The sequence below is a fragment of the Pseudophryne corroboree genome, chromosome 6 (genome assembly GCF_028390025.1).
Source record: "Pseudophryne corroboree isolate aPseCor3 chromosome 6, aPseCor3.hap2, whole genome shotgun sequence".
Lineage (NCBI taxonomy): Eukaryota > Metazoa > Chordata > Amphibia > Anura > Myobatrachidae > Pseudophryne > Pseudophryne corroboree.
Window position 1 is genome coordinate 841,762,265 of NC_086449.1, and position 13,745 is coordinate 841,776,009.

Here is a 13,745-nt window from a genome sequence, read left to right on the forward strand (position 1 = left end):
AAAGAGCTTTCTTGAATAATAAAAAGTTGACCGATTTTAATGGCATTTCTGTTGTCCGTGACCTTATTTTAGTTAAGTTTAGAGCAGAAGTTCCCAAATGCTGTCCTCAAGGCACCCAACATGCCAGGTTTTAGGTATATCCTAAATTGACATCAAATTGACTTAGGTGCTAATTAAGGTCACCTGTGGCCAAGCATAGATAAACCTAAAACCTGGACCGTTGGGTGCCTTGAGGACCACCTTTGGGAACCTCTGGTTTAGGGTTTTATTGTTAAAGGGGTTTTTGAGGAGCCCCTCGATCTCACGTCTGCGGATAGGGGGTTTATAATGTGTGTGGTGAATTTGTGTACATATTGTGTTTAATGTACAGGTTGCATCTGGATACTTCATTCAATCTATGAACACAAACTTGAGCTTAAATGGGGTTCTGCTGCCGATTGCGGTAATGAAGATTCTAAGCATAATCCCAATCCTGATTCTGGCTCCTTGTCTAGAGAGCATCAACTCATTTCTGTTTTCCCGACGTGGGTACGGACTACAGCCCGGAACATCAATAGGTACAGTATGCTTTATCTATAGTGGGCTTCATTCAGAGATGTACGCAGTGCTCATCTTACGCAGTTGAGCGATTATTGTCCGACTGTGCACCCAAGTCAGTGGCCGTAACTTCAGGATCACATCTTAGATACTAACTATTACCATTTATTTATGTAGCGCACACACAGTCCACAGCGCTGTACAGAGAATATCTGGCCAGTCACACACAGTCAGACAAACAGTGGCAGTTGCTCTATTATTCAGAGAATTGGTCACACGTGTTTGCAAAGACATGTTTAGCTGCTGAGCCACTTCACGGCTTCTCCGATATCAGCAGTCCTAACACTACATTATAGTGCCCACATAGGGCTATGTAATTTGTCTACAGTAAGGCCTCATGATAAAGGTTATTACTAAAACACATCCAGACAGAGAGCTAACTTACCCGGGAGCCACCCCCAGGATCTCCCATTGGCACTACAAGGAACAGCATGCCTTCCAAATACTGCTCCCATTCAATGCCTCTCACACACAAGCAGTCCCCTGTATTTTAACACCAGCACCGGGCTCCACTAGTCAGAGAGTTAATGCCACAGCTGGGGGACACTTTTAAATTGGTCCCTGCGGCCCAGACATTAATCCCCAACTAGTCACCCCTGGCCGGGTACCCTGGAGGAATGGGGACCCCTTAAATCAAGGGTTACCCCCCTCCAGGCACCCAAGGGCCAGGGTGAAGCCCGAGGTTGTTGCCCCCCCCCCCCATCCGCGGGCAGTGGATGGGAGGCTGATAGCCTTTTGTGTAAAAATAAATAATATTGTTTTTTGTAGCAGAACTACAAATCCCAGCAAGCCTCCCCCGCAAGCTGGTACTTGGAGAACCACAAGTACCAGCATGCGGGGGGGAAATGGGTCCACTGGTACCTGTAGTTATACTGCAAAAAAAATACCCAAATAAAAACACAACACACACACCGTGACAATACAAGTGTACATACATGCACACTTACATACATACACACATACTTACCTACATTGACACAAAGCAGTCGGTCCCCTTGTCCAGTAGAATCCAGGGGTACCTGTAAATAAAATTATACTTACAAAGAATCCGGAGTAGATCGGTCTCTTCTATAAGTTATAATCCAGGGACTTGGGAAAAAAAAAAACCGCTCACCCGAACCACGAACTGAAAGGGGATCCATGTTTACACATGGGACCCCTTTCCCCAAATGTCACCCACAAGAGTGACCCCACTTAACCTCGCGGTCTACCGCAGACCGCAAAGTTCCCACCATTGGATATAATGTAGCGCTGCTACGCTACATTGTATCCGCAGTACTCCGCTTGACTGACAGTGCAGGCATGCACAGCCAATCAGGAGAGTGCCATGACATGGCGCTCCCTGATTGGCTGAAGGGACCCTCTTTGACAGGAGTCACAGGGGGTCCCGACATTCGGGGATAGGGGATCCATGTGTAAACATGGATCCCCTTTCAGTTCGTGGTTCGGGTGAGCGGTTTGTTTTTTTTGCCAAGTCCCTGGATTATAACTTTTAAGAAGAGACCGATCTACTCCGGATTCTTTGTAAGTATAATTTTTATTTACAGGTACCCCTGGATTCTACTGGACAAGAGGACCGACTGCTTCGTGTCAACGTAGGTAAGTATGTGTGTATGTAAGTGTGCATGTATGTACACTTGTATTGTCACGGTGTCTGTGTTGTGTTTTTATTTGGGTATTTTTTTTTGAGTAGAACTACAGGTACCAGCGGGACAATTTTTTCCCTGCATGCTGGTACTTGTGGTTCTCCAAGTACCAGATTGCGGGGGAGGCTTGCTGGGACTTCTAGATCCGCTACAAAAAACAATATTCTTTCTTTTTACACAAAAGGCTATCAGCCTCCCATCCACCGCCCACGGATGGGGGGGGCAGCCTTGGGTTTCACCCCTGGTCCTTGGGTGCTTGGAGGGGGGGACTCCTTGATTTAAGGGGTCCCCACTCCTCCAGGGTACCCCGGCCAGGGGTGACTAGTTGGGGATTTAATGCCACGGCCGCAGGGACCAGTATAAAAGTGTCCCCCGGCTGTTGCATTAACTCTCTGACTAATGGAGCCCAGTGCTGGTGTTAAAAATACGGGGGACCCCTACGTTTTTTGTCCCGCATGCACCAGGACCAGGTGCAGAGCCCGGTGCTGGTTGTTTAAATATGGGGGGACCCCAGTCATTTTTTTTTCTCTATTTTTACAAACAGGATCGGCTCAAAGAGCCCGAGGCTGGTTTGCTTAGGAGGGGGGACCCACGCATTTTAAAAAAAATGATTTTTAACTCTTTCTTCACTTCTCATAATGGCCCTCATTCCGAGTTGTTCGCTCGGTAAAAATCTTCGCATCGCAGCGATTTTCCGCTTAATGCGCATGCGCAATGTCCGCACTGCGACTGCGCCAAGTAAATTTGCTATGCACTTAGTAATTTTACTCACGGCTTTTTCATCGGTCTGGCGATCGTAATGTGATTGACAGGAAATGGGTGTTACTGGGCGGAAACTGGCCGTTTTATGGGCGTTTGGGAAAAAACACTACTGTTTCCGGAAAAAACGCAGGAGTGGCCGGAGAAACGGAGGAGTGTCTGGGCGAACGCTGGGTGTGTTTGTGACGTCAAACCAGGAACGACAAGCACTGAACTGATCGCAGATGCCGAGTAAGTCTGAAGCTACTCAGAAACTGCTACGAGGTGTGTAATCGCAATATTGCGATTACTTCGTTCGCAATTTTAAGATGCTAAGATTCACTCCCAGTAGGCGGCGGCTTAGCATGAGCAAATCTGCTAAAATCGCCTTGCGAGCGAACAACTCGGAATGACCTCCAATATACACAATGAAGCCCTGCATGGATCTCACAGATCCGGCCGGGATTCATTGTGTTAAGTCCGGTAGTGTTTTACTAATCACTCCCGTAAAACACTGCCAGACATTACGAATGACATCGACATCGGAAAATACGAAAATGCAAAATACGACAGCATAGTAAATTACACGTAAAAAAAACAAAAAAGTTGCAAATTCACACTACCGATGTCATTCGTGTTTAATCTCCCACCAAATCCCGACAATTACGAATCTTAGTAAATATACCCCCAGGAATGATAGAGCAACTGCCACTGTTTGTCTGCATGTGTGAGAAAGGCATTGAATGGGAGCAGGATTTGGAAGGCATGCTGTTCCTTGTAGTGCTAATGGAAGATCCTGGGGGTGGCTCCCAGGTATGTTAGCTCTCTGGATGTGTTTTAGTATGAGCCTTTATCATGAGGCAGCTGTGACTGTGTCACAATGTTATGGGCTGTGGGCTGCAGCACTGCTGTGACTGTGTCTGACTCAGTGCCTTTTCTTGCGGCGGGTGTGCCGCGGCACTTTGTGGGTCCTTGTCTCCCTCTCCTCCCTCGGGGGGGGGGAGTTTTGCGGAATGACGCGGTTGCGTCGTGACGTCACAACACAATCGCATCATTCCACGAAACCCCGCCCAGGAGTACTCGGGAAGAGGGAGGAGGGGGAGACAAGCTGGAGGGAGGAGAGGCGGCCCGAACCGAAGAGCAGGAAGAACCTCTTCATATGCAAGTAGTCTCTTTCCCCCCCTCCCTCTCCCTTCCCCCCTCGTTCCCCCCCACTTGCCGTACTGTGCAAAATGGGGACTCGTGCCTGCCGTAATGTGTAAAATGGGGACTCGTGCCTGCCGTAATGTGTAAAATGGGGACTCGTGCCTGCCGTAATGTGTAAAATGGGGACTCGTGCCTGCCGTAATGTGTAAAATGGGGACTCGTGCCTGCCGTAATGTGTAAAATGGGGACTCTTGCCTGCCGTGATGTGTAAAATGGGGACTCTTGCCTGCCGTGATGTGTAAAATGGGGACTCTTGTCTGCTGTGATGTGTAAAATGGGGACTCTTGCCTGCCGTACTGTGTAAAATGGGGACTCATGCCTGCCGTAATGTGTAAAATGGGGACTCGTGCCTGCCGTAATGTGTAAAATGGGGACTCGTGCCTGCCGTAATGTGTAAAATGGGGACTCGTGCCTGCCGTAATGTGTAAAATGGGGACTCTTGCCTGCCGTGATGTGTAAAATGGGGACTCTTGCCTGCCGTACTGTGTAAAATGGGGACACTTGCCTGTCGTACTGTGTAAAATGGGGACACTTGCCTGCCGTACTGTGTAAAATGGGGACTCTTGCCTGCCGTACTGTGTAAAATAGGGACACTTGCCTGCCGCATTGTGTAAAATGGGGACTCTTGCCTGCCGTACTGTGTAAAATGGGGACTCTTGCCTGCCGTACTGTGTAAAATAGGGACACTTGCCTGCCGCATTGTGTAAAATGGGGACTCTTGCCTGCCGTACTGTGTAAAATAGGGACACTTGCCTGCCGCATTGTGTAAAATGGGGACTCTTGCCTGCCGTACTGTGTAAAATGGGGACTCTTGTCTGCCGTACTGTGTAAAATGGGGACACTTCCCTGCCGTACTGTGTAAAATAGGGACTCTTGCCTGCCGTACTGTGTAAAATAGGGACTCTTGCCTGCCGTACTGTGTAAAATAGTGACACTTGCCTGCCGTACTGTGTAAAATGGGGACACTTCCCTGCCGTACTGTGTAAAATGGGGACACTTGCCTGCTGTACTGTGTAAAATGGGGACACTTCCCTGCCGTACTGTGTAAAATGGGGACACTTGCCTGCTGTACTGTGTAAAATGGGGACACTTCCCTGCCGTACTGTGTAAAATGGGGACACTTGCCTGTCGTACTGTGTAAAATGGGGACACTTGCCTGCCGCACTGTGTAAAATGGGGACTCTTGCCTGCCGAAATGTGTAAAATGGGGACACTTGCCTGCTGTACTGTGTAAAATGGGGACACTTGCCTGCCGCATTATGTAAAATTGGGACTCTTGCCTGCTGCACTTCATAAAAGTGGGACTCTTGCCTGCCGCACTGTGTAAAATTGGGACTCTTGCCTGCCGTACTCTGTAAAATGGGGACTTTTGATTATTATTTTTTCCCCTGTGGTGACCGTGATGATTTCAGATGAGGCCACGCCCATTTTAATGAGGCCAAGCCGCACTGCTGTGACTGTGTCAGACTGTTATGAACGGTGGGCTGCAGCACTGCTGTGGTTCTGTCGCACTGTGAAGGACTGTGGGCTGCAGCACTGCTGTGGTTCTGTCGCACTGTGAAGGACTGTGGGCTGCAGAACTGCTGTGACTGTGTCAGACTGTTATGGACTGTGGGCTGCATCACTACTGTGATTGTTTCACACTGTGAAGGGCTGTGGGCTGCAGCACTGCTGTGTTTCTGTCACACTGTGAAGGGCTGTGGGCTGCAGCACTGCTGTGTTTCTGTCACACTGTGAAGGGCTGTGGGCTGCAGCACTGCTGTGTTTCTGTCACACTGTGAAGGGCTGTGGGCTGCAGCACTGCTGTGTTTCTGTCACACTGTGAAGGGCTGTGGGCTGCAGCACTGCTGTGTTTCTGTCACACTGTGAAGGGCTGTGGGCTGCAGCACTGCTGTGTTTCTGTCACACTGTGAAAGGCTGTGGGCTGCAGCACTGCTGTGTTTCTGTCACACTGTGAAGGGCTGTGGGCTGCATCACTACTGTGATTGTTTCACACTGTGAAGGGCTGTGGGCTGCAGCACTGCTGTGTTTCTGTCACACTGTGAAGGGCTGTGGGCTGCAGCACTGCTGTGTTTCTGTCACACTGTGAAGGGCTGTGGGCTGCAGCACTGCTGTGTTTCTGTCACACTGTGAAGGGCTGTGGGCTGCAGCACTGCTGTGTTTCTGTCACACTGTGAAGGGCTGTGGGCTGCAGCACTGCTGTGGTTCTGTCGTACTGTGAAGGACTGTGGGCTGCAGCACTGCTGTGGTTCTGTCGTACTGTGAAGGACTGTGGGCTGCAGCACTGCTGTGGTTCTGTCGCACTGTGAAGGACTGTGGGCTGCAGCACTGCTGTGGTTCTGTCGCACTGTGAAGGACTGTGGGCTGCAGCACTGCTGTGGTTCTGTCGTACTGTGAAGGACTGTGGGCTGCAGCACTGCTGTGGTTCTGTCGCACTGTGAAGGGCTGTGGGCTGCAGCACTGCTGTGTTTCTGTCACACTGTGAAGGGCTGTGGGCTGCAGCACTGCTGTGTTTCTGTCACACTGTGAAGGGCTGTGGGCTGCAGCACTGCTGTGTTTCTGTCACACTGTGAAGGGCTGTGGGCTGCAGCACTGCTGTGTTTCTGTCACACTGTGAAGGGCTGTGGGCTGCAGCACTGCTGTGTTTCTGTCACACTGTGAAAGGCTGTGGGCTGCAGCACTGCTGTGACTGTGTCAGACTGTTATGGGCTGTGGGCTGCAGCACTGCTGTGACTATGTCAGACTGGTATGGGCTGTGGGCTGCATCACTGCTGTGGCACTACTGCGATTGTGTCACACTGAACAGCTGGGGGCTGCAGTACTACTGTGGCTGTGTCGGACTGTAAAGGGCTGCAGCACTGCTGTGGCTATTTTGGACTGTGAAAGACTGTGGGCTGTATCACTGCTGTGACTGTCAGCGAAGGGCTGTGGGGTGCAGCACTGTGAGTCACTGCGTTTCTATGTTCAATGCAGGCACCGTGTTAAAAATATAAAACTCAAAATTAGAAATGCCACCAATATTAGAAATACTGTGAATCGCAGTGTGTAAAAAAAAAAAAAAAGTTAGATAGATAGAAGAGCAGGAGCAGCAACCCAGTACTAGTGCTGTGGCTGCTGCCAGTCATGGTAGTACTACAACATCTACTAAAGGTGGTTCAGGAGACACAAAGTTTGGGGCACCTGAAATCGAAATATTTTACAATGTAAAGAAAACATGATCTCTAATAATATAGAAATCATTTACTGCCGAAATATGTAATATTGCCAACATTCCATATACCACACACAGTGGTAAGGAAAGACTCAGGCCATGGCCACTGTTTGTGAGTGGTGGTCCTTCTAGTGCTACTGTTGTTTCATGCACTATTGTGGAAGCTGGGTCCAAATGCAGTCAGGCATCTTCTTCTGTAATTTCATATGATGAAGACGCAATACCTTCTCACTCAGGGCGGGATGTACTAAATGACATCGCCGCCCATCGCACTGATACAAATTGCATATGCACTAACATATGCCTTTAGTATTGCAGAGGACAGCTCTTCCTCTAACAGCTGTCCATTCGCGATCTCCGGTGGGTCCCTGACTTCCAGGTTTCGGCCCTGGGAGTCATTCTGACTGAGTGACCTGGCGGCCTTTGAGGCATGCTGGGAGGGATCCGATCAGATTTTTCAAACCAGCGCTGCAGAGAGAAGCCCTGGGAGTGTGTGTGTGAGACCCTTCTGTGTGTGATCCCCCAGAGGTGGCCACTGGGAGAACTACATCTCCCAGCAGTCCTTGCTCCAGCTCAGCAGCCCCTCCCTAGTCGGAAGATGGAGGGGAGACCACCGGGAGCCGTCGAGACCACCTGAGACCTCCAAACAGGTGACTACATATATCTTTTATTATCTGTTACGCGCTGTGGGGTTTTCAGGTGAGAATCACCCAGCGCTCCTATAAATGGCTGCTTCTGAGTCCAGTCTTTGTTTTTCAGTTGCATCCGTATTCCTGTGTTTCCAAACTGGACACCACCATTGTTATTAAAGTGATAACGTCATTTCTTATAAAAAGTGCATCCTGTCCATTTATGTTTCAATGGGGCAGATTTATTAAGCCTGGTGAAGTGATAAAGTACCAGACAATCAGCTCCTAACTGCCATGCCACAGGCTGGGTTTGAAAAATGACAATTAGGAGCTGATTGTCTGGTACTTTATCTCCCTCAACTTTATCACGTCATCAGGCTTAATAAATCTGCCCCAATGTCACCAAAGAAAGGTTTACAGGACTACAAAACGCTTTTAGATATTTATATTTTTAAGCATCCGTTGACAAGTCATATGCATGTCTCCCAAGTGTCCTGTTTTTTGGGGGGCTGTCCCTCCCGTGGGCTGCAGTGTCCCGCTGTCCCTCCCGTGGGCTGTCCCTCCCGTGGGCTGCAGTGTCCCGCTGTCCCTCCCGTGGGCTGCAGTGTCCCGCAGTCCCTCCCGTGGGCTGCAGTGTCCCGCTGTCCCTCCCGTGGGCTGCAGTGTCCCGCTGTCCATCCCGTGGGTTGTCCCTCCCGTGGGCTGCAGTGTCCCGCTGTCCCTCCCGTGGGTTGCAGTGTCCCGCAGTCCCTCCCGTGGGTTGCAGTGTCCCGCAGTCCCTCCCGTGGGTTGCAGTGTCCCGCAGTCCCTCCCGTGGGTTGCAGTGTCCCGCAGTCCCTCCCGTGGGCTGCAGTGTCCCGCGGTGGGGGGGGGGGGTGGCAGTTGGGATGCTCCTGTCACTCGCTGCTCTGCTTGGTGTATGCGCGCAGCGTCTATTCCCGGGAGGCAGAGGGGCTGGGGGTGTGGTCATCAGCTCACATAGCGCTGGTAATGCCCCCACTGTGACTAAAATGTGAGTCGTGGTCTGCGATCGCGGCATCCTGGCGAAGCTACACCCCTTTTCCCACAGACCACGCCCCCTCTACCCGATTTACCTCCAGTGGATGGTGGCAGGTATGTAGTATATTTATTGTAAACTATTATATGGGTAACCCAACTAAAAAACCATGTCCCAACACCTTCACATTTACATGAAGGACCTGTGTATATACAGTGTATTCAGTGACGAGTAACATGCGCATGTGCGGTTATTGTATCCACAATCAGTGGGAACTGGGGTTTATTGTTTGTTAATAATAATAAGTATATCATTTTTTTGTTAAATGAGGAATTTTCTGTTGTAAGTAATGAAATTATCACGGGTGATTCCGCGGACACGAGGGGGTACATTTGGAGCTTCAATTTTGGGGCGAGTATGGACAATTCACGGGTGTGTCTGAAAACATGAATCTTGGTAAATTCTAGAGATGAGCGCCTGAAATTTTTCGGGTTTTGGTTTTGGGTTCGGTTCCGCGGCCGTGTTTTGGGTTCGAACGCGTTTTGGCAAAACCTCACCGAATTTTTTTTGTCGGATTCGGGTGTGTTTTGGATTCGGGTTTTTTTTCAAAAAACACTAAAAAACAGCTTAAATCATAGAATTTGGGGGTCATTTTGATCCCAAAGTATTATTAACCTCAAAAACCATAATTTACACTCATTTTCAGTCTATTCTGAATACCTCACACCTCACAATATTATTTTTAGTCCTAAAATTTGCACCGAGGTCGCTGTGTGAGTAAGATAAGCGACCCTAGTGGCCGACACAAACACCGGGCCCATCTAGGAGTGGCACTGCAGTGTCACGCAGGATGTCCCTTCCAAAAAACCCTCCCCAAACAGCACATGACGCAAAGAAAAAAAGAGGCGCAATGAGGTAGCTGTGTGAGTAAGATTAGCGACCCTAGTGGCCGACACAAACACCGGGCCCATCTAGGAGTGGCACTGCAGTGTCACGCAGGATGTCCCTTCCAAAAAACCCTCCCCAAACAGCACATGACGCAAAGAAAAAAAGAGGCGCAATGAGGTAGCTGACTGTGTGAGTAAGATTAGCGACCCTAGTGGCCGACACAAACACCGGGCCCATCTAGGAGTGGCACTGCAGTGTCACGCAGGATGTCCCTTCCAAAAAACCCTCCCCAATCAGCACATGATGCAAAGAAAAAGAAAAGAAAAAAGAGGTGCAAGATGGAATTGTCCTTGGGCCCTCCCACCCACCCTTATGTTGTATAAACAAAACAGGACATGCACACTTTAACCAACCCATCATTTCAGTGACAGGGTCTGCCACACGACTGTGACTGATATGACGGGTTGGTTTGGACCCCCCCCAAAAAAGAAGCAATTAATCTCTCCTTGCACAAACTGGCTCTACAGAGGCAAGATGTCCACCTCATCTTCACCCTCCGATATATCACCGTGTACATCCCCCTCCTCACAGATTATCAATTCGTCCCCACTGGAATCCACCATCTCAGCTCCCTGTGTACTTTGTGGAGGCAATTGCTGCTGGTCAATGTCTCCGCGGAGGAATTGATTATAATTCATTTTAATGAACATCATCTTCTCCACATTTTCTGGATGTAACCTCGTACGCCGATTGCTGACAAGGTGAGCGGCGGCACTAAACACTCTTTCGGAGTACACACTTGTGGGAGGGCAACTTAGGTAGAATAAAGCCAGTTTGTGCAAGGGCCTCCAAATTGCCTCTTTTTCCTGTCAGTATAAGTACGGACTGTGTGACGTGCCTACTTGGATGCGGTCACTCATATAATCCTCCACCATTCTATCAATGTTGAGAGAATCATATGCAGTGACAGTAGACGACATGTCCGTAATCGTTGTCAGGTCCTTCAGTCCGGACCAGATGTCAGCATCAGCAGTCGCTCCAGACTGCCCTGCATCACCGCCAGCGGGTGGGCTCGGAATTCTGAGCCTTTTCCTCGCACCCCCAGTTGCGGGAGAATGTGAAGGAGGAGATGTTGACAGGTCGCGTTCCGCTTGACTTGACAATTTTGTCACCAGCAGGTCTTTCAACCCCAGCAGACCTGTGTCTGCCGGAAAGAGAGATCCAAGGTAGGCTTTAAATCTAGGATCGAGCACGGTGGCCAAAATGTAGTGCTCTGATTTCAACAGATTGACCACCCGTGAATCCTTGTTAAGCGAATTAAGGGCTGCATCCACAAGTCCCACATGCCTAGCGGAATCGCTCCGTGTTAGCTCCTCCTTCAATGTCTCCAGCTTCTTCTGCAAAAGCCTGATGAGGGGAATGACCTGACTCAGGCTGGCAGTGTCTGAACTGACTTCACGTGTGGCAAGTTCAAAGGGCATCAGAACCTTGCACAACGTTGAAATCATTCTCCACTGCGCTTGAGACAGGTGCATTCCACCTACTATATCGTGCTCAATTGTATAGGCTTGAATGGCCTTTTGCTGCTCCTCCAACCTCTGAAGCATATAGAGGGTTGAATTCCACCTCGTTACCACTTCTTGCTTCAGATGATGGCAGGGCAGGTTCAGTAGTTTTTGGTGGTGCTCCAGTCTTCTGTACGTGGTGCCTGTACGCCGAAAGTGTCCCGCAATTCTTCTGGCCACCGACAGCATCTCTTGCACGCCCCTGTCGTTTTTTAAAAAATTCTGCACCACCAAATTCAAGGTATGTGCAAAACATGGGACGTGCTGGAATTGGCCCAGATTTAATGCACACACAATATTGCTGGCGTTGTCCGATGCCACAAATCCACAGGAGAGTCCAATTGGGGTAAGCCATTCCGCGATGATCTTCCTCAGTTGCCGTAAGAGGTTTTCAGCTGTGTGCGTATTCTGGAAAGCGGTGATACAAAGCGTAGCCTGCCTAGGAAAGAGTTGGCGTTTGCGAGATGCTGCTACTGGTGCCGCCGCTGCTGTTCTTGCGGCGGGAGTCCATACATCTACCCAGTGGGCTGTCACAGTCATATAGTCCTGACCCTGCCCTGCTCCACTTGTCCACATGTCCGTGGTTAAGTGGACATTGGGTACAACTGCATTTTTTAGGACACTGGTGAGTCTTTTTCTGACGTCCGTGTACATTCTCGGTATCGCCTGCCTAGAGAAGTGGAACCTAGATGGTATTTGGTAACGGGGGCACACTGCCTCAATAAATTGTCTAGTTCCCTGTGAACTAACGGCGGATACCGGACGCACGTCTAACACCAACATAGTTGTCAAGGACTCAGTTATCCGCTTTGCAGTAGGATGACTGCTGTGATATTTCATCTTCCTCGCAAAGGACTGTTGAACAGTCAATTGCTTACTGGAAGTAGTACAAGTGGGCTTACGACTTCCCCTCTGGGATGACCATCGACTCCCAGCGGCAACAACAGCAGCGCCAGCAGCAGTAGGCGTTACACGCAAGGATGCATCGGAGGAATCCCAGGCAGGAGAGGACTCGTCAGAATTGCCAGTGACATGGCCTGCAGGACTATTGGCATTCCTGGGGAAGGAGGAAATTGACACTGAGGGAGTTGGTGGGGTGGTTTGCGTGAGCTTGGTTACAAGAGGAAGGGATTTACTGGTCAGTGGACTGCTTCCGCTGTCACCCAAAGTTTTTGAACTTGTCACTGACTTATTATGAATGCGCTGCAGGTGACGTATAAGGGAGGATGTTCCGAGGTGGTTAACGTCCTTACCCCTACTTATTACAGCTTGACAAAGGGAACACACGGCTTGACACCTGTTGTCCGCATTTCTGGTGAAATACCTCCACACCGAAGAGCTGATTTTTTTGGTATTTTCACCTGGCATGTCAACGGCCATATTCCTCCCACGGACAACAGGTGTCTCCCCGGGTGCCTGACTTAAACAAACCACCTCACCATCAGAATCCTCCTGGTCAATTTCCTCCCCAGCGCCAGCAACACCCATATCCTCCTCATCCTGGTGTACTTCAACACTGACATCTTCAATCTGACTATCGGGAACTGGACTGCGGGTGCTCCTTCCAGCACTTGCAGGGGGCGTGCAAATGGTGGAAGGCGCATGCTCTTCACGTCCAGTGTTGGGAAGGTCAGGCATCGCAACCGACACAATTGGACTCTCCTTGTGGATTTGGGATTTCAAAGAACGCACAGTTCTTTGCGGTGCTTTTGCCAGCTTAAGTCTTTTCATTTTTCTAGCGAGAGGCTGAGTGCTTCCATCCTCATGTGAAGCTGAACCACTAGCCATGAACATAGGCCAGGGCCTCAGCCGTTCCTTGCCACTCCGTGTGGTAAATGGCATATTGGCAAGTTTACGCTTCTCCTCCGACAATTTTATTTTAGGTTTTGGAGTCCTTTTTTTACTGATATTTGGTGTTTTGGATTTGACATGCTCTGTACTATGACATTGGGCATCGGCCTTGGCAGACGACGTTGCTGGCATTTCATCGTCTCGGCCATGACTAGTGGCAGCAGCTTCAGCACGAGGTGGAAGTGGATCTTGATCTTTCCCTAATTTTGGAACCTCAACATTTTTGTTCTCCATATTTTAATAGGCACAACTAAAAGGCACCTCAGGTAAACAATGGAGATGGATGGATTGGATACTAGTATACAATTATGGACGGGCTGCCGAGTGCCGACACAGAGGTAGCCACAGCCGTGAACTACCGCACTGTACTGTGTCTGCTGCTAATATATAGACTGGTTGATAAAGAGTTAGTATACT

The 13,745-nt window shown here is 49.6% G+C and overlaps 1 protein-coding gene across 1 annotated transcript in view; it reads left to right on the forward strand.

Moving 5' to 3' along the window:
* The window catches only part of SLC15A5 (solute carrier family 15 member 5), a 104,382-nt gene that overhangs the window by 21,304 nt on the left and 69,333 nt on the right, over positions 1–13,745 (forward strand). The window contains exon 2 of the mRNA XM_063930646.1: positions 371–557. Within this exon, the coding sequence (XP_063786716.1) occupies positions 371–557 (187 nt within the window). The remainder of the gene's footprint in view (positions 1–370; positions 558–13,745) is intronic.